The 20,647-nt window shown below is 41.9% G+C and overlaps 1 protein-coding gene across 2 annotated transcripts; it reads left to right on the top strand.

Moving 5' to 3' along the window:
- Positions 1–987: 987 nt before the first annotated feature.
- ssbp3b (single stranded DNA binding protein 3b) lies at positions 988–16,505 on the top strand. Of its 2 annotated transcripts, XM_068725920.1 has the most exons (18): positions 988–1,163; positions 1,896–1,968; positions 2,110–2,171; positions 2,268–2,352; positions 9,913–10,002; positions 11,139–11,213; positions 11,513–11,575; positions 11,741–11,804; positions 12,349–12,422; positions 12,621–12,685; positions 12,838–12,886; positions 13,196–13,231; positions 13,352–13,406; positions 13,499–13,563; positions 14,336–14,414; positions 14,539–14,567; positions 14,662–14,763; positions 15,059–16,505. In XM_068725920.1, exons 1-18 carry the CDS (start codon positions 1,108–1,110, stop codon positions 15,086–15,088), a joined length of 1,152 nt encoding a protein of 383 aa, XP_068582021.1. In that variant the 5' UTR covers positions 988–1,107; the 3' UTR covers positions 15,089–16,505. The 2 variants fall into 2 exon arrangements, with proteins under 2 accessions (XP_068582021.1, XP_068582022.1); XM_068725921.1 differs by lacking the exon at positions 11,139–11,213.
- The last annotated feature ends 4,142 nt before the right edge of the window (positions 16,506–20,647 follow it).

Raw genomic sequence — 20,647 nt, 5'->3', positions numbered from 1 at the left:
CTGGAGGGAGAGAGAGGGAGAGAGAGAGAGGGACCATCCCCTGCAGTGGCAACTGTTATGTCCATATTTTTAAGGTGGAACTGTAGTTACCTCATATTTAGGGATCGCTTAGGAAACACTTGTGTGGGCCATATTGTCCAAGAACTTATTCTAATAAAACAACGATACAAACTTTTATGGATACTAGAAACACTGTAAACCGTGTTTTCTCGTTGTTGTTTTTAAAACTGGCTTCAATGGGCTTAAGTATGAATTGTTTTAATGTTTTTCATACTCAAGTGACCTTTTCAAAAGTGAAACACTTGAGATTTTCTTTATAAGGCGAACCAACAATGATATCTTGCAAAATGAATATCTTAAATGCACTTTGTTATGTAAGACAAAAACAATTATTCTATTCCAATACATCACATTTTTTGGTTATAAAGACGCAAACCAAATTGTCTTTCCTACTTGTTGCTGTTAGTTAATACACTTAAAAGCCTATAAAATAAAGAAACATACAGCCCCTTTTTGATGTGGAGCTATTGACTGAATTTATCTAAAACAATTAATACTGTTGGTTTACTAATTACTAAATAAATATAAACTCTGTGTTTCACCTCAAATCAGCTGGTAAAAAAACTGAAAACTTTTACAGAGTTCCAGATTTTGGACATGATATATTATAACTTTAAATTATAAATGTTTATTAGATTATGTACTCTCCTATGCATCAATTTATTTTATTGTAAAATGTAATTTTGGTAAATGATCATAATAGTTAATTAACAATGAATGGGTAAGAAATCAACAATGGAACTATTAAATAATCTTCATTAAATTACCTCGATATCATAAAACTGTAAAAGCTCGACATCAACGTCGAAACAGCAAATTGAAAGCACGTCGAGGCAGACCTTAAGAGGAGACCGAGCTCTCATTGGTTGTCGGCTGCGTCAGTCATCGCTGGCCCCGCCTCTTCCCCCACACGGACCAGGCTCGGTTGAATTGTCGGGTTGAGGAGGAGTGCGGTTGGAGTGTGAGAGGGTCGCGGCCGCGATGATCTGACAGATGAAATAGCGACAAAAAAAGACAGAGAAGGCGGTCGTCCTCCCACACAAAACAATGTTCCCTAAAGGCAAAGGCACCCCGGTGCCGTCGGACGGCCAAGCACGAGAAAAGTAAGCTCCGAAACGTTTAATATTGTGTGTTTTGTGTCTCGTAAGTTGCTCTCTGTTGTTCGCTGGACGGACTAGCAAAGAGGCGATTTCCTCCTAACCGAGAAATGAATTGAATGAACCGCCTTGTCTGCTCGCCATTCCTCCTCTGAGCTCTCTTTTTTATATTATTCTGAATTTTCGCACCTCTACTTAACGATTCCGAGTTCAGTTTGGTTGTGTTTTAACCGGTCGGTTGTCTCATAATTTTTTTTGCGGCTATTCAGTCGCGAGAAAACAATAACATCGTCTTGCTACACAGTACATTGTTTTCTCTGTTGCGCTTCGGATAGGCTCCGTTTTATTTCCCATCAGCCCCAGGATACTGTACCATAGCTAATACACTGCAGGCTGGTGGTGTGTGTGTGTGTGTGTGTGTGTGTGTGTGTGTGTTTTTTAACGTTAACACGATGTTAAATTACACTGCTTGCCTTATCACTTTCTTTTAATCTTCTCTTTGTAGTGAATCGTCCCCAGGTTTCGGCTTGGTTACACAGTCCCCCATTTCATTTTTTGGGCATAGGCTATTTGGCAGCCATTGTTCAGAGGGCCTGTGCCCGACTCTAGTCACTCACTGTGGCCGTTGAAGAAGATTGAATCTCCTGTTTTGACGTTTATTTTTTATTTTTGCCAGCTGGTGATATTTTGTTGAATGAAACCTAACATTAGTTTTGTTTTGTTTTTTTCCCCACACAGGTTGGCTTTGTACGTCTACGAGTATTTGTTGCACATAGGAGCACAGAAGTCTGCACAGACCTTTTTATCAGAGGTATGTGACATTTTGGGGGAAAGTTCAACTATACTATATGTACTTTTTAAAATATATTTAAACACTTTTATGCAAATGTTTTGCACAATATATTAAAATGAAGTGACACGTGGATAATTATTGAAATCCCTCTTGTGCTAGATCCGATGGGAGAAAAACATAACACTTGGAGAACCCCCAGGATTCCTACATTCCTGGTGGTGGTAAGTGATAATATTCCCGTCTCCCTGTTAACACGTCCAGAGGTTGTTTGTGTGTTGTTGTTTTTTTGTTTGCTTCATGACCCGTCTCGTCCACAGTGTATTCTGGGACTTGTATTGTGCTGCACCGGAGAGGAGGGAGACATGTGACCACTCCAGCGAAGCGAAAGCCTTCCATGATTACGTGAGTAGTTCTTACACGGGAACTGTTGCACACATTGCCTCTGTCTTCTGATAAGAAGACAGCAAGTCTGCTCTCAAGGGTGAGAAGTGGTGTAAATAATGTGCCTCTGATCTGGGTTTTGCAATGAGTCAGAGCTATCGGAGCAAAGTGCTCACAATCTCTGTTTGTCAACACTGACTAAATCTCCCATAGTCCCCTTCAAGAGTGATACTTCTTCAGGTTATTGTGATTCCTTTTTAGCTTTAGAAGAATGATTATGATTCACCCAAAAGTCGTGTGCCCACTGCACCTTTTTCTAGCTGTATTTAGCTACTTAATGCAATTTGGGGAAAGTATCTTCTTTTCTTTTTTTCTGCTCCTGAATTTATGATCGGTCATTACATTACAGTCATTTAGCAGACGCTTTTATCCAAAGCGACTTACAATTCAGTATCTATACACCGTATACTGTATATACGGAAGCAATTTTTTTGGGGGGGTTAAGTGTCTTGCTCAAGGACACATTGACATGAGAGTAGTAGAGCAGGAGCCGGGGATAGAACCGTCGACCCTCTGATTGAAAGGCGGCCCTGCTCTCCACTTAGCCACGGTCATCTTGCCCTGTCGGTGGGTCGAACGATGCGTCCAACAGTGAGCTTTTATAGGCTTCTGGGAAAATGATGCTTATGTCAGCATGTCCTGAGGCAGACCTGTCGAGCTTCTTATCCACGCCGAGTTCAAGCTCCCTGTCTCAGCTGTGAAGACCAGAGAGACATTTCTGTGTGTTCTGCACAACTTCTGAGAGCTCTGCACACACACACACACACACACACACACACACACACACACACACACACACACACACACACACACACACACACACACACAGGGTTCCCATGCACCCTGGGGTAAAAAAATAGAAAAACAGTTGACAAATTTTCCAGTCATTGAAAACACGAACGACAGTAAAAGTAAAATGTCCTGGAAAATCTTTATCTGAGAATAAATCAGGGCTCAAACAAAGCGGAAAACATGGCCAACTGAACGGGTTAAGTTATGTTCAGGATCATGTTAACGTTCAAATGGTAGTTAATGGAGGAGAGTGTTTTGAACGGGCTCCTCTCGGTTATGTTGTAGAAACGCTGTGAAGTCACGTCACATGGTAGCACATCCAGGACATTACATAACGTCGCTTTCTTCCCAACTTGTTTTTAAACAATGTTACATTAGTTAGCATGTAGCAATGGTTTCAGCAGCGTGTTGGCCGTTGGGAGAGAGTTGGTTGATACTGAATGGGAAGCTGGGGTCACAACAATGAGTGGGAACGAGTCAAATACTGGCTAACGGTACTTTATTTTTACTTTGTTAGCTTTGTCTCTTCAAAAGCAATACTGCTGTTTAGGCTTTGTAGCGGTAGCTCACAGTGGATGTGAGGACTCCATTTAACTTTAATAGTAAAGCGGGTAAAGTATGCTGTGGTAAGAGTCAGTGGCAGTAGACAAAATATTAGGCTACTGTTTGTGTTTTTGGTGCTCTGACTATTGGTGTTCAGGCAGCATTGGTTGTTATAATTCATAAGAAAACAGGGATTTGTCATGATTCCTGACCTAAAAAATGAATAGGAGCCCCGATGCGTGGTAGCTTTAAGTACGTATGCAACATATTATCTGCAGGGAGAGAAAAAAAACATACTGAATTTAAAACTGAAGAACTGTAAAGACTGTCTCAGTATCGCTCAGGACAAGTACATCACTCGGTAGCGCATTGCTCCGCTTATGACAGCGCTTCCACATTTGCACGGTATGGGTGTTTTTTTGCATCTTCATAATTATGCCGTTTTAGAGAAAGTGCTGCATTGTTTCCAGCTTTGAGTCAGCATTCAAAAAAAATCAGAGACAGTGGGAACTGCTGGTCAGTGGCTGCTGCTGCTGCTGCTGCTGTTCCTTGTGTTTCATCATGTAGCTGACGTAAATTAGATTTAAAAAAAGTGCTATATCAGCACGGCCAAGGAAAGACATCAGGGGGTTAAGGAGTCCTCTCCGGATGAGCTCAGTTTGTAGGTGGGGTTGGTGATGTATGAAGACAGGAAGGGGTTAAAGTGGAGACGTTGGTCCTGCGCTGGTAGATAGGGTTGTCAGGGTAACAGGCCTCCTGATCTGGCAGGTGACCTGGGAGCAGAGAGAGGCTACAGCGTCGCTCCTTTATAATAACCACATTCCTTATTATTCTAACACGTACAGATACCTTTTGTTTGAAACCAGCCTTAATTCACAAAGCCTACTTCACAGTCATCGATTGCATCATCTTCCTGGGTTGCGTGGTCTTGTATTGCGTGAGCAACCTTAAATTTGGAGATCTCTTTTGGGGAAGATAAACGTATAATAATATTAATTAACAACCAAACTAATTCTTCCTGTATTATTTTTGCAGTTTCTCCTCAGACCGGGTTTCGAAAAAAGATTTTCAACAGCTCATAATAGGATGTCAAGATTGCAGCTTGTGGTTCCACGGAGACAATTTTCATAACATGGAAAACATTAAGCAAATGAGAGGGAGCGGTGAATCGTCAGTCTGGAGCAGTGCGCTCTGGGAGTTTTGTGTGCGGTCGGCTCTCCCCGACATCTTGTGGTTGCCCTTCGCTCTGATGTTCGTTCTTCTCGTGCTCATGTGTGGATGTTAGGAGTCAGGCGTGTGCGTGTGTGTGTGTGCGCGTGTGTGTGCGCGTGTGTGCGCGTGTGTGCGTGTGTGTGTGTGTGTGTGTGTGTGTGGACAGTACTAGTTGTTGGACCCTGTGCCTTTGTCTAGGTGTGGGGGAGGTGATGGCTGCTCTTTCTAGCCGGCGGGGCTCGTAAAACCCCCGGCGTATTCACACAGGGGCCTGATGGACGCTCCCCGAGGACCCCCAGGCTGATTGATGGCTGTCACGGAGCTGGGGGGGGGGCATATGCCCTGCATCCACCTCCACCAAGGAGCTGATGGAATGAAAGGAGGAGGGAGAGATGAGAAGTGGAAGGAAACCTGCTAGAAGTAACCAGAGAGAGAGAGAGAGAGAGAGAGAGAGAGAGAGAGAGAGAGAGAGAGAGAGAGAGAGAGAGAGAGAGAGAGAGAGAGAGAGCATCCAGTCAGGATTCAGAGAGGGTTTTATGATGTTGATTGATGGTTAAACATTTACAAGCTAAACATAGGGGCTGGTTTCTTTTGAGCGTCGGTTCCAGTGGAAGAAGTGAGGCTGTTAAGAGCTCGCACGGCCAGGAGGCGACATTTGGGTGGTCTGTGCTGCAGCCCAACCAGCCAGAACCCAAATCAATTCTTCTTCGTCCCTTTTTAACGTTTTCTCCTCTTCTTGTGTCTCTTTGAGTGTACCATTGTATTTTTGTTTTTTTTTCATGGTTGCCTCAGTCAACCTCTCGGTCATCCTCACCCTGCGCTGCCTTTCCTTTCTTTCTCTCCCCCTCTGTATTACTCTCTCTCTCTCTCTCTCCCCCCCCCCCCCTCTCTCTCTTTTGTTTTTGTAAAGAGTGCACAAGCACATCCGCCGTCGCTCTGGCCTTTTGTAACCTCCTTCAAGTGATTCGAGAATTCAAGGGGAAATTTGTTTGGCTGGGATTGCTTGTGAACTACACACACATGTACACGCTGAATCATGTTAGTGTGTATGTGTGTGTGTGTGTGTGTGTGTGTGTGTGTGTGGGGGGGGGGGTCTGCCTTTTAAAAGAGGTCCCCTGGGAAGTCATATGGAAGGCCCCCAGACAAGAGCCTCATAGCCTGGGGCAGGGCTGAGACATCTGCCCCTTTCCTGTAGCAGATCGTCTGCGGACAGACGGGGCTCGCTTCGAAAAGGGAAAAGCAGCATCGGTCTATCTGGGACAGTCAAGCAGGCCCAGCTGTGGGCTTTAGTTAGACTTGATGAAGGTTTAACATAACAGTGCACGTTGCTTTTCAGTTTCTGACTCCTACAAAGCTATGTTTACATTATTTTATGACTCATTACCTTAAATACAGCTTTGTTTTACTATGTTTCTTTGAAGGCCTCATTCCAGGAATGGGCTACTTAAGGCTAGCGGAACGAAACGAGTCACTGTTTCACCGTAAAGGAACCAGACAATTTGGCTCTATGACCATGTAACACTCTACTATGAAACAATAGACGCCGTAGATCAACCGTTATCTATAATGAACTCCTTCCTCCAGTTGCACCGAGAATGTTTTCTTTGGTTGAACACAACGCACTTTTCCTTCAGAAGAAGAATTTACTACTGATCTCCCGTAGGAGTGGCAATTTATAGGCTATTCAAATGCAATCAGTAGGAGGATGAATATCTTTAGAGATGAGCTGTAATTAATGCATTCATTGAGAATAATAACTCAACCTTAATGTCACGGGGAATTTATTTGGAACATAGAATAGTGACAGTTAGTTACAGGCCCCATTATTTTAAATCATTCAAATATCGAGGATACACACGGTACTTTACTTAAAACATGAATTGAATCCTCTCAGGATTATGCTGGCGTGCTTGTGAGGAGCCTTTTCACATGCTGATAGTTGTTTTCCTATATGTATATGCTTACGTTTATTTAGTACTTCATCTATTTGATATTATTGATAGCCAGTCTGCACAAGTAACGGTAAATGTAAATTGGTAATAACCAGCGAAAGACTCTTCAATTTCTCCAGTTGCCTAATATTTAAGTTTTGGAGAATATGTGTCCGACCTCTTTGTCTTTCCTCCTCTCTTTGTAATATCACCAGGTCATTGTTGGATTCATAATATTTACCCCTGGTCTTATTGCATTGTCCCTATATGATCTCAGTGCTTTTCGTGTCAGAAACCATAAAGCAGTATGGAATCATAACATATAATATAACATCCTAACAATGAGCCTATAGCTCTAGCTGGTCTCCCTCCCAACGTGTTTCGTAGAGTTCTGATCGGTTATCCTCACAAACGCTACTTTCCTTTGACTTCAAAGCGTGCGAGTATGCCCATCACTGCTGTTAAATATATAATTTCCAGTTATCATAGAAGCGCATGGAGTGTAATTATTACTAAGATGCTTTTGCTGCCGTTTTGATTTAATGAATCGTGAAGAAACGTCCTCTATTTACAGAGAGCCCTTTGTGTTGGTGAACCTGTCGGGCCATGCAGGTTAGATGCAGTAATTGCTGGGTGAACCCTTCCAAGTCGGTAACAGTGTCGGGCAGGATGGGAGCTTAGCTTCAGTCTTGTTTGTCTTACATGTGGATGACTTGTCTTGGCAGTTCAATTCTTGCAAAACAGGTCATGTTTTATGTAAGCGGATGATTTGGTAATATTTTACTGCATGCACTGCTGGTCTTAACAGTTGTTAAGTATACTTTGAATATGGTGCTGACTTTGACATAAGATTGAATGCAAAAATGTATATATTCAATGATAATTTGAGGTTAAGAGGGTGGAAATGCTTTTAAATGTCTTGGTCAGGTGATTTAGTGGATGATTGAGATACTATATATACATATATATATGTGTATGTATGCACATTTATTTTAATCCATGTGTTTGCATCTTTTATCTGAAATACAGTTTGTTTTGTCAGTTATCAATTACAGTTACAAGTGTAAACCTGCAGATACACCAAAAACACAAGTCTTGTGTGGACTGTGGGCCTTTTGAGGTGACAAAGGAAAAACTGTAAAAAGTACAAACTCTCTGAGGTAGCACTACTTCTTGTGTCTTTGGTAAAAAAAAAAAACATACACATGCTGCTCACACCTGAGTGAGAAGTGTTGTGGTTTTCTAGGTATTTAAGCTATTTTTAAAGGGTTTTTTTTCAACAGAATTTGAGTGAGTCTTTACGTTTTTGTTGTGCATTTTGAATCTTAATTCAAATGTTTTCATACACTGAAGGAATGACAAAATGAGAGTGCAAATTTGGTTCTGCGGATCAACTAATAAATCTCCAGAACATGGAGTGTGTTTCAGTAAAGAACCGGTATTGACGGGCTGTGTCTGTGTGTCTGTGTCCCACTGGTGCTGGTGACCTGATGAGATGTGACTTCTCTCTGTGGCCTCACTTCTCTCCCTGCTGAGGTATTTCACAGTGACCCTGCAGTGGCAGCCTGAGCAGATATAATTAGGGAAGGAGCAGTCAATACCAGGGAGTGTGTTGGCTATTGACCAGTGATGTCTGTGGCTCTGGACTGTGTGTGTGTGTGTGTGTGTGCTGGTACATCCATCGTTGTAATGTTCATTGCTTGTTTGCGTACACTTACACTATATCAAGAGTGAGCTACGCATTAAGAAATGGGACTGAAGGAGCTTCTCTCGTTCTTAAGCGCTTCTTTGGAAGCTAAACCCTCTGCAGCCTGGAGACATTAGCCCGTCTCGGATTGCCTCGGCTACGAGGGAAGAACAACTCAGTCAATTAGCAGCGTGTGACCGAAGCAAATGGCACATTAGCGAATTAGAGGCTGCGGTTTGAGCAGGATATCGGCCCAGTGAGCTCCTGCTGTGTAGCAGCACTTTGGAGCCACTGACTCATTGAATCCCACTGATATCCTGGATCAACCGAGTACAAAGGCCTCATTAACCCATTAACACCGCTTCCATACAGTCGACCCACAAATGATGCTGGGCTACAGGATGTTGAATCCATCGCTTTCTCTTTTTTGGATTTGTTGACAGTGCGTTTACATTATGTTTCAACAGAAACAACATTTAATCTTTGTTTAATTCCCAAGTCTGGACAAGGGTCACATCATTTTTATTTTAGTTATTTTATACTTTGTACTCACTGGTTTGAGCGTCTTCCATGCTCTTTCCTCACAAGGTGAGAGGTCATTTCATATAATAGATTTACTCCGCTTCAATGATAAAAATCACACCTGTGTCGTCCTCTTTGTTTACTTTTTTTTTTTTTTTTTACGTCTCCACGCGTCCACTGGTTACCCCGTGTTTAACGCCCCATTGCAATGAATTGTGGGTAATTCCCTTGGGCAAAGTCTGCATCTAATGCTGACTTCTGTAAAGTGTTCATAAAGGACTCAAGATGTCTGCCAGAGAGCCCTCAAACACTCTGCGGTTTTGACAGTGGGACAGAACTAAACCCTCACGGACTTTACGGGAAAACACTGACATCCATGCTGAACTGTAAAATCAGTTGTGGATGTAAATAGATCGTCAGCAGAGTCTTGTGATCGGTTTTGTCGTCCCGTGTGAGTCAGACGGACGTGACCGTTTAATTGCTGGTCGCTGCAATGTTTCTACTTTCATTCACAACACAGCTGCACCAGCACTTCCACAGAAGTGTTACTAGGTCTTGAGATATGAAATTGGCGTTACAGATTTCCCTGAACGGCGATCCTCTGCTCCCACCGGCACATGACCCCGTGTAGGAATGCACATTTCAGTGATGGACTGCGTGTGTGAAAGGGACCTTTTTAGAATAGTCGATTTCTCAGATGTGCGCTTCCTGTGGCCAGCTGTGCCAAGAACCTCGGTCATGAAGGGATTAAATAGATTTCCAACAATAACATTTCGAGTTCTATGCGTGTACTGACAATATTTTGTATCTTCCTCTTTTCTTTCCTTTCCTTAGAGTGCAGCAGCAGCCCCCAGTCCTGTGATGGGAGGGATGCCCCCTGGTGAAGGCATGCCAGGAGGACCCATGCCACCCGGCTTTTTCCAGGTCAGCGAATTTACCACACTGATACCGTCTGTCACTGTTAGGAACTCTCCTAAATCGACTGCAAAATTGTCATAAATTGGTATCCTGTGGACGGACAAATCATTTAATGAACTGATCGTTTTCCTGGCTGCACATCTGCAGGCTCCCGCATTGTAGAATGCTGTCAGGGTTTTTGTTCGTCTCATGAAGCTGTAGGTCTCCACAGCGGTGCCGCTTTTAGTCTTTTCGTTTTGCTCCACTGTGCTCGGTGAACTCGTAGTAAACATCATAGACGTCCTGTCTGCCTGGGCTCCTCCAGTGCCTGTAAACGGGCAGGCGTGGCCTGGCCATTTTCCCTAATGGAGAAATCGAAAGGTGCAGCACCTCCCTGAAAAATCAATATTTTATGAGGATTTGGCAGGCAACTGCAAGGAACCGGTTCTAAGAGGTGACATGAAATTGCAATGTTGCTCTGCCTCAAAACTCTGATATCCACCAGCATATTATGTACTAGAAGCCGCAAAGGCGTGACTCAATGATGTGATCACGTTAATATCAGGAAAGACGTTTTTGACATTGAAGCATGAACGCGCACACACACGCACACACACACTCTCATACTTTCCATATCAGAATCCATCGGAGGGGGCTCAATTAGACCTCTCTCTCTCTCTGTCAGATCAGCAACATTAGTGACACAGTGCCGGTGTTTTGTGTTGTTATAGAGCTAATTGCACAGAGCTTAATTGACACTGTTAATTCAGGGAAATTAGCACTGATGACATGCTGCATGCAGCAGGCTTCTTGATGACTTGACTGACGGGCAAAAGAGCACACATCCACTCCATCTCGCTGTCTCTTTTCCCTCATTGAAGGCGAAACCATTTGCTTGCTCTGCTCTGCTCAGTCTCTCTTTTACTGTGTGTGGTACATGGAAATGGGCATCTTATTTCTGTACTTTTTTTTTTTTTTTTTGCGCCACACTTTGGTTCTTGCGCTCCAACTGTCCACTGCCCCACGGTAATCCTGCTCCTCTCTCTGCCCCTCTTCTGTCACTTCTGTTTCTCGCTCCCTTCTTTCTCTCTTCGTCTCATCCTCCCTTCTCTCCCCTCCTTTTGTCTTCCTTCTTGCCTCTCTTAATTTGTGCAACGCCACAGGGTCCTGCTGGTCCCCAGGGCTCTCCTCACCCTCAGGCTCCTCCCCCTAACAGTATGATGGGACCTCACAGTCAGGTAACACTCCCTCGCCCTCTTTCTCTCTTTTCTGTTTTTTTGCTGTCTGCGGTCATTTGGGAACGCGGGTTCTCAGTGCTGACGCTTCATGCTTTGGCATCCGTCTCAGCTCAATGCTTTATGCTGCTTTTCAATATTCACACACACACACACACACACACACACACACACACACACACACACACACACACACACACACACAGATAAACAGATAAATGATTTAGTCCTACAGTACATTTTGAGAGATGTTTGTCATTTCTTTATTTACATCTCAAGGAGCATTGTTGTTTCTGTTGTAGTCCTTCATGTCGCCTCGCTTCGCTGGAGGCCCAAGAGGTCCCCCCATCAGGATGTCCAACCAGGTAGAGCTTTCACACACACACACACACACACACACACACACACACACACACACACACACACACACACACACACACACACACACACACACACACACCATGGATGCAGAATACATAGCACATATTTAAAAGTTTCATTGACCCTTTGTGTTTCTTCATCCCCGGCAGCCACCAGGCGGAGGACCAGGTCCTCATCCCATGCTGCCCAACATGGACCCAACACGGCCACAAGGTACTGCGTTAGCATTTCAACTAAGACCGAACGTAGATCCCATATCACCCCAATGCTTGTCTGGCCCCCAGTTATATTACCGAGCTCTTGACCCACTGGGCTCCAAGTCCTAACTTCAGATCCTCAAGCCTACCGTCGCTAGTTGCCCCAGAAGGCTGGTGCCTGAGGGTGATCGGGCTTTTGTCATCAGAACCCCTCGGCTCTGGAATCATCTTCCTGAGGAGATTAGACTGCCAACACATGACCGGCTTTTAAATTATTGCTTAAAACTTATTTTTCTAAGAAAGCCTTTTTGATGCCTGATTTTTAACCTTTTTGTTGTTTGTTTTTATCATTGTAACTATATTGTGTATGGTTCTTTATGTTTTTGTTGTTTTATTCTCAGGTATATTATGAGGCACTTGTCTAATATTGTGTAGAAAATTGCTATAAAGATAGTTGTTATTATTGGTATTATCATTCATTAAACTACTTACTGCACCTGCAGTAGAGACATTATCTCCTGGCTTATCGCTTCTTATATAAATGTACTATTTCCCTCCAGGCCATCCTAACTTGGGGCCAATGCAGAGAATGAGCGGCCCTCGAGGCATGGGACCTATGGGGCCCGGCCCTCAGGTAAGCTGTTGTACTAAACATAGAATAATATCACCACTGCCTTGATCACACCAGTCAGTAGTCTTTACCAGACTGGTTTGTAGACTCATTTTGTAAATCCAAACCAAAGTTATTTTGGTGATATTGGTGGTTTGCACGGATTTTCTTCTCATACTTCATCCTGTTTTAAAATCTTTTTTTTGTTTGTTTGTCTCTCAGAACTTTGGTGGCGGGATGAGGCCTCCACACAACACCATGGGTCCCGGTATGCCAGGAGTGAACATGTGAGCCTTTCTTTTATGTGTATACATCTATATGTCTATCTATCTATCTATCTATCTATCTATCTATCTATCTATCTATATCTATATAGATATATGTATTTTAACCTTAATACATTATCTAACTGAGATATATTTATTCATTTACCATGTAGGGGCCCAGGGACTGGTCGGCCATGGCCCAATCCCAACAATGCCAACTCTGTGAGTACACACACACACACACACACACACACACACACACACACACACACACACACAGAGAGAGAGAGAGAACAATGCTGGTTCAGATTGCAGTCAGATTTCCGCTCATGGCTGCAGAGGTTTAATGCGCTCCACGGTTCCAGCCTGGGATGTAATTGTAGTATTATGTGTCACGGTTTCAGCAGACAGTTGGACAGACCGCCGTAATGGTGTTAGGACGATCAAATGATGAATGATGACATTTTGAGGTATTGAAAGGGTTTGCACTCACCCATTTCTGGTCTGTAATGTTTGTGTTTTTGGTTTCAGATGCCTTACTCATCACCCTCTCCTGGTGCATACGGGGTGAGAACACATGCTGCCATCTTAACTTACACATGCTATATGAAAATATCATTTAAAATGTTTTTACATGTAAATGTCCTTCCTTTTCTTCATTTCTATCTTTTGACCTTTTCTCCGTAGGGTGCATCTGGAGGTGGGGGGCCCCCAGGAACTCCCATCATGCCCAGCCCTGCAGGTTAGTGCTTCGTTGACCTGAGCTATTACTCATTCCCCTTTTTTCCATGAACTGTCCAGTACCACTTATATGTATCAATGCACCTTTTACAGACTCAAACAACTCTGGTGACAATTTGTACACCATGATCAACACTGGACCCGGCAACCGAAATAATGTAAGTTCTGTTTCATCGTTTGTCTTCGTTCTGCACTAAGTGAGGATTATACAATTAGCTTAAATGTAAAGACTTTCTAGACAATCATTGTTGTATCCCACTAACTATTCTACATTCATGTCATCACTGAAGTAGCAAAGGGCTTACAGACAGTCTTCATGCTAAATTACTAACATTCTCCTAAAGATGATGAGTTGCTGAACCTGGTTTGAATCACTCGGTAATGTTCCACATCAGCATATTTCATTTTAGTTTATCTTGTATCTTTGTCACAGTTATATGAAGGATGTTAGATCTAGCAGCTTTCAGACGGATCAATACACGCATCAACCTGAGCCCCTGCATACCTCTGTTGAAGGAAAAGAAACTACTACTGGGAAATACTGGAATCTTTTTTTTTTTTACTTATTTAAAGTATTTCATTTTTATGGTTACTTAAGCAAATTCCACTTCCTTGATAACACATAAACAGAGCTGGCCTGCATGAAAAACACTTTATTAAAGCACATTGGAGTTGCGCTATCCACCCAGGAATGTATGGAAACTATTTTTATGGACAAAACGAATGCACTTGTTATAGTTTCCATCTGTGTTTTTTTGATACAGGAAGCTTCTGTTTCAGTCTCTTTTTGGATCTGAAATTCAGTAGAAATAGAGACTGAAGTTCACAGAAGCAGAAATAAGTTTATTTGAAGTCCCTTCTTAAGTTGGACCTGGTTGGGTGTTGTGGAGACGTTGTTAGTGAGTCCATGCCGTCCTGTTTCCCCTCTAGTTCCCGATGGGCCCCGGCTCTGACGGACCCCTGGGAGCCATGGCTGGGATGGAACCACACCACATGAACGGGTCACTAGGTAACGCGGCTGACAAGAAAAAAATACACGTACCACCACAACACACAATGTTCTGGGAGCATTAAATTCTTTTCTTTATGGTCATAGAATACAAACAATGTTCTTCATATTGTTTCATTCTCAGGCTCCGGCGATTTGGATGGAATGAACAAGGTAACTATTGTAACCACGCAGAGAGTTTTTGCATTTAGAGCTTATCATAGATGTAATACATTTTTAACAAATGTTGTGAACTTTTTGTTTCCAGAATTCTCCAAACAATTTAAGTGGCATTAGCAATCCTCCCGGGACCCCGAGGGATGACGGGGAGCTGAGTGGAAACTTCCTCCACTCTTTTCAGAGCGAGAACGTGAGTCTCCCTTCTCGCCACTAGTGGAGGCTGTAATAGTGCTGTGATGAAGCCAGAGGCAGAGGGCCGTCGACCACACAGAAGAGCCACAGTCACGGCATATTAACGTCACTGACTGCAGTAGCAGCGTGAAGAGCTGGCCGGGCGTCTGACCAGGGAGAACTTGGGAAGGAAAAGATGTGTGTGTGTGTGTGTGTGTGTGTGTGTGTGTGTGTGTGTGTGTGTGTGTGTGTGTGTGTGTGTGTGTGTGTGTGTGTGTGTTTAATCCTCTCTTCTTCTATCTGTGCCTCCACAGTACTCTCCAACCATGACCATGAGTGTGTGACGTCCCCTCCACCCTAACCCAACATTATTTGCCATCATTCCGAGGATCTGAACTCACGATAGGACACGGCCAAACACATCAGCACCGAATCAGGGACAGGCGCCATTTTGGTTCCACGCTAACGCCAGAATGCTGATCGGATAGAGAGAGAGAGAGAGAGAGAGAGAGAGAGAGAGAGAGAGAAATCAAAATGGCTGGCGACTACTGCTCCTTGCTCAAAATGAAGGACAATTTCTCCATTTATCACGACCCCCAAGTGTGACAAAACCAGCTACTGAAATGCATACATGACACGTTTTACGTTCTTTGCAGAGCCCCCCCCCCCATAAACCCTCTCAACCCTAGAGCGAAGAGAGAGAGAAAAAAAAAATGGTTGAAGTTTACCTCTTGTACTTTTTAATTATTGCTTTGTGGTGCAAGATGTGCAGGAAATTTCTCCGCTTTTTTTGTCCCTTAAAACACTGGAGAGTGTGCATATGCATTGTGAGCTTGGAACGTCTTTGTCTCGTCCTTTTACTTCTCGCCATGCGTACTGTGTCACAGTTTGACATAGGACTCAAGAATTTGCCTTTTACTCTGTGGCCACCTTTATGAATAATGTACTATCCTCCCCAGTGCCCACCCTTCTATTTAAAGAGGTTCGTATAGGGGGGAAAGACTTGAAAGATTACGGCTTTCACGGTATGTAAGTGCTCAGATGGTTCTTACAATGTCAGATTGATCCCGTTTGATCAGTTCCAGTCCCCGGGCTGTTTTCTTTTCTTTTTTCTTTTTTTTTATTTTTAAACTGGATCGCTGTTGCGTTCTTGTTCGAGGGAAGCCAGACTTCGGCATTAGAAGTGAGTGCATGAATGCTGAGAATCTGTGTACAACATACTACCTAGTGCTGCTCTTCTCTACGTGGACACCTGCTTTAAGATGTGGTGTGTATCTCTTTACCTGTCTGTGCTTAACACTCTGTGCGCTCCATCGTCGTAGCCTTCTGTGTTATCTCCAGTTATGGTTGATTATGATGAGCTGGCTATGAATGAGCGGCCTCATTTTAATCTCTCATACGTATTGGTTGTTCACACTTCTCCTCGCGTATCATTGGTCGTCCCCTCTCGCCCTGCCCCTTCTTGCCCGCCCACATTTTTTTAATTTTTTTTTTTTTGTATATTTTGATACGATCTTTGACTACATATATTGCCCCAGTTATTCAGTTAGTCAAAGCTTTCTAAACCGATTCTAGTAGGCATCATTATAAACTTAGCAGCAGTCTTGTAAATGTGATGAGAAGTTTTATTTCCTTTTTTTTTTTTTTCCTGTGAACATTACGCATTATATACATCTGTCCTATGTTGCCTTTATTTGCTGATATTTTTTTATTTCAAATTGAGGAAAGATTGCTTGTTAATATAATTTTACAATAACTTAACTACATGTGTTGGTTGTTTTTTTTTAATATTGTGCCTGAATGTAGATTCATATCACATTTAGATTTAGGAGTAATGAGAATACACTACTGAAGCTGTGGACATGACGGGTAATGTTTACCGAACGCTTAAGTTACACAAACACAAAGCAGTCAAATGATGCATAAAACAGTCATATAGAATCATAATTTGTATTGTATAGACACCAGAGGGATAGCTCACTGTTGTAACATGTGTGGGGAAAATATATAGATAGATAGATAGATAGATAGATAGATATAAATATATAAGTAGAATTGTCCAACAGCCAGCAGCTGACCTCACATTCACATCTCTTCTCCTTTGACTGATGCTGCTCCAGTAACGCCACACTGCAGGTTGTTTGTGGCTGCAGTGGAGCCCTTATCGCAGGTATTAGATGTCTGTGTTGTGATGAGTTCCACCGTTCTATTCCCCTGTTAGTATCTCCGACTGTGTCATTTGAATCATGTAATCCCCCCCCAAGAGGAAACACTATTCAATATTTGCTGTAGTCTGCAGCAACCAGACCAACAGGAGGAAATCCTGGAGAGCGATGGGAAGCACTCTGTGGGCCGGGCTGAACCGCTGGTGACGTGAGACAGGAAGAGGGACGCAGCGTTTCAGTTGAGTAATAGTAAGCTTCGTTTAATGACAGGAACGTAGAGCTCAAAGCCGGTTACAAAACACATTTAAAAATGAGCAAATTAGTTTAAAAAAAAAATACAATAATGCTCCTACATAATCCAAAGAAACCCTTGGTAATTAATAGTTTTCAATGCTGATGGTAAACTTAACTGTGGAAAAGAAGTGCTCCTGGAGAGTGTTTTTGAATAAGTATAGGGGTGAGACTGGGGTCGGGCTCCTTCAAGGTACAGGACCGAGCCATGTGGAGTTATTTTAGGTACGGTGGCCTTTTAACTTCCTGTCATTGATTTTCTAAATCAAACCAGACTTAAAACTAAATCTGACCCACATACTGAATGCAAACATACTCGACCAGATGTTCTTGCCTCTGGCGTCTCTGTGAGGAAAGGGGTTTGCTATTTAGATTTGTCCCTCAGTGAGTCAAACGGAGTTAGTGTAAGAAAGTATATCTCAAAATACAGACTGCTTACAGCTGTAAAAGGGTTAAAAGGAGAGCAACACCACTGTATGACAAATCTTCCCTTTACATAATTTACACCTGGTGGGTAGTCTAGGCACAAGTGTGAGTGATGAGTCACCCAACAACCCACTAACACCTAGCCATGGCAGCCCTGGCTGAGTGGGTTGCCAGGTTGTGTCTCACCATCCAGTCCAAGTAATCCAAGTGTGAATGGCCTCGGTGGATCTTTAGGGAGATTCATTTAGAAGCTGTCTGTGTTTTGTTTAGTCAAGATCTATTCATCTCCACCTGCTGGAGGAGGCCGTGGGATACAGCTGAAAGGTCGAAACTGCCGAAGAGCTGAACCTTGAGTTATGATCTGTGTGTGTGTGTGTGTGTGTGTGTGTGTGTGTGTGTGTGTGTGTGTGTGTGTGTGTGTGTGTGTGTGTGTGTGTGTGTGTGTGTGTGTGTTCCCTAAATCAAGAAGGAAGCTCCCTGATCTATTGTTGTGAATACTTGTGTTCCTTGGAACTTATTCTCTTTTGCTGCCTTTTTGTCTGTGGTTTGGGTTTTCTTAAGATTTTTAATCTTAACAGGCCAACCGGTCTAAATAGTAGAAACAGGCCCTTCTTGCATGTGGCATCTGGAAACCCCTTAAAAAAGAAGCTTCACTGAACTATGAAAGCTCCTTCACTTTTCTAAGATGATCCATCCGCTGCTTCTTTGTAAACGTTGGTTGGTCATGATAATATAGCAATCAAAGCTTTGCAAATCAGCAGGTAGAACAGTGGATGTCCAGACTCAAGTTTAAGCTTAAACCAACTTAGGTTATTACATTAAAGGAAGCTAATACTTTTAATTAATACTGATTTTGAAATTGATACAAATTCAGCCAGATGGGTCACAACAATGCCAGGGAGGCAAACATAAAAACAACCTCGTGTTGTTTGTGTCTGCTGCTCTCCTGTTGGAGTAGGAAACAGCTTCACATTGCCCTCTGGTGGTCTTCAGAGGACCCACCAGCTTTACTGAGAGCTCTGGGCTAAAACTAAAATATATATATAGATATATATATATATCTATATAGATATATATATCTATATAGATATATCTATATATATATATAGATATATCTATATATAATATATATATATATATATATAGATATATCTATAATCTATATCTATATATATATATCTCTCTATATCTCTCTATATCTCTATATATATATATATCTATATATCTCTCTCTATATATATATATATATATATATATATCTATATATCTCTCTATATATATCTATATATATATATATATATATATATATCTATATATAGATATATATATATATATCTATATATCTCTCTATATATATCTATCTATATATATCTATCTATCTATATATCTATCTATATATATATATATATCTATATATAGATATCTATATATAGATATCTATATCTATATATAGATATCTATATATATATATCTATATATAGATATCTATATATATATATATATATATCTATATATATATCTATATATAGATATATATATATCTATATATAGATATATATATATATCTATATATAGATATATATATATCTATATATAGATATATATATAGATATATATAGATCTATATATAGATATATATATATATCTATATATAGATATATATATATATCTATATATAGATATATATAGATCTATATATAGATATATATATATATCTATATATAGATATATACACCTAAATCCACCGTATGCGCTGGCTTTGGGTTTTACTTAAAGATTCACACGTGGATTCTAATAAAAGTCCACGGTTGGGAGGATCCGACGGCGCTGTGGTTCCTGTCTAACAAAAGGAAGCTGAGCTGCTGCCGCCTGCTCTCCACAGGATGTGGCCTGGCTGGGCAGGAGCCAAACCTGTTCTCCAACTTCAGAGCCACGCAGTTAAGGTTATGAAAGCTGTAGCGACCAAAAAAAATAAATTCATGAATTCATTCATTGCCATACCCTGGTAGTAGATTTGTAACCTGAGCTATTATCCTGTGGTTTGTTTTGTCACTTGGTCCTTTTGTGATTTGTATATTACGGTATTTCTTCTTTTTTCTTAATGGGGTTTAATTTTCCAGTCACTTTTACACTAATCTGACAAATCAAGGCACACATCACCACTGATGCAGCTCTTTTATTGCATGCATTTCTAAAAAATATTTAAGATATTAAAATCTACCCAATTACTGTACATGAGTGGGTTTTTCACTTAATATTTGTGTGGAGGCAAAAGCCATACAGACGAGAGGAAAGCCAATTAATCTATTTATAATGATACTATTGGGAGTTTAATCATTCTTACCTTGAGGTAAAGCATTATTTTCTATTATTAAAAGAGTTCCTCTTTCACCACGAACAAAGACATGAAGAAAACCTAGACCTTGAAAGGCAATGCACTCGTTTGCTTAGTGTTATACAACACTATTGAAGAATTAAAGCAAGAGAGGCAGTATGTTTTTGTAGTGAGACTAGACACGCTGGAAGCCAAAATCGATGGATTTGCAAAGACTAGATGGTTAGGTATTATCTCACATCAGTGCCTGAATGCCACACATCACAACTCGCTGTGTGTGTGTGTGTGTGTGTGTGTGTGTGTGTGTGTGTGTGTGTGTGTGTGTGTGTGTGTGTGTGTGTGTGTGTGTGTGTGTGTGTGTGTGTGTGTGTGTGTGTGTGTGTGTGTGTGTGTGTGTGTGTGTGTGTGTGTGTGTGTGCGTGCGCACTTGTTGAACTTGGCATGACCCACATACAGTGCAGGACATTTACCATTTATCATTTCCAGACAAGACAGTCAACAGCCAGCTTGCCGTGTGGTGTCACACTGCTGTGTGCGTCAACATTTAAGCCCTCGGCCATTTTCCCCACAGAAACATGAAGTAAAAATAAAAAACACCTCTGGAGCTTTGCAGCCCGTCTTATTGGATGAGTCAGCGGCTCAGCGAGGCGATAATGCACGTTTCAAACAATAGCTGCTGCTTTTCA

The sequence above is a fragment of the Cebidichthys violaceus genome, unplaced genomic scaffold, assembly GCF_023349555.1.
Source record: "Cebidichthys violaceus isolate CVI_PGR_0920_01 unplaced genomic scaffold, fCebVio1.0.p SCAF_37, whole genome shotgun sequence".
Lineage (NCBI taxonomy): Eukaryota > Metazoa > Chordata > Actinopteri > Perciformes > Stichaeidae > Cebidichthys > Cebidichthys violaceus.
The sequence above is the reverse complement of the archived record's forward strand: the minus strand, read 5'-3'. Positions and strand labels throughout refer to the sequence as shown.

Bases quoted from the DNA above. Each gene is read 5' to 3' on its own strand.
- ssbp3b (XM_068725920.1), top strand. From the start codon at position 1,108: ATGTTCCCTAAAGGCAAAGGCACCCCGGTGCCGTCGGACGGCCAAGCA. The intron at 1,164-1,895 runs GTAAGCTCCGAA...TTCCCCACACAG, and splicing joins GACGGCCAAGCACGAGAAAA to GTTGGCTTTGTACGTCTACG. The intron at 10,003-11,138 runs GTCAGCGAATTT...GCAACGCCACAG, and splicing joins TGCCACCCGGCTTTTTCCAG to GGTCCTGCTGGTCCCCAGGG.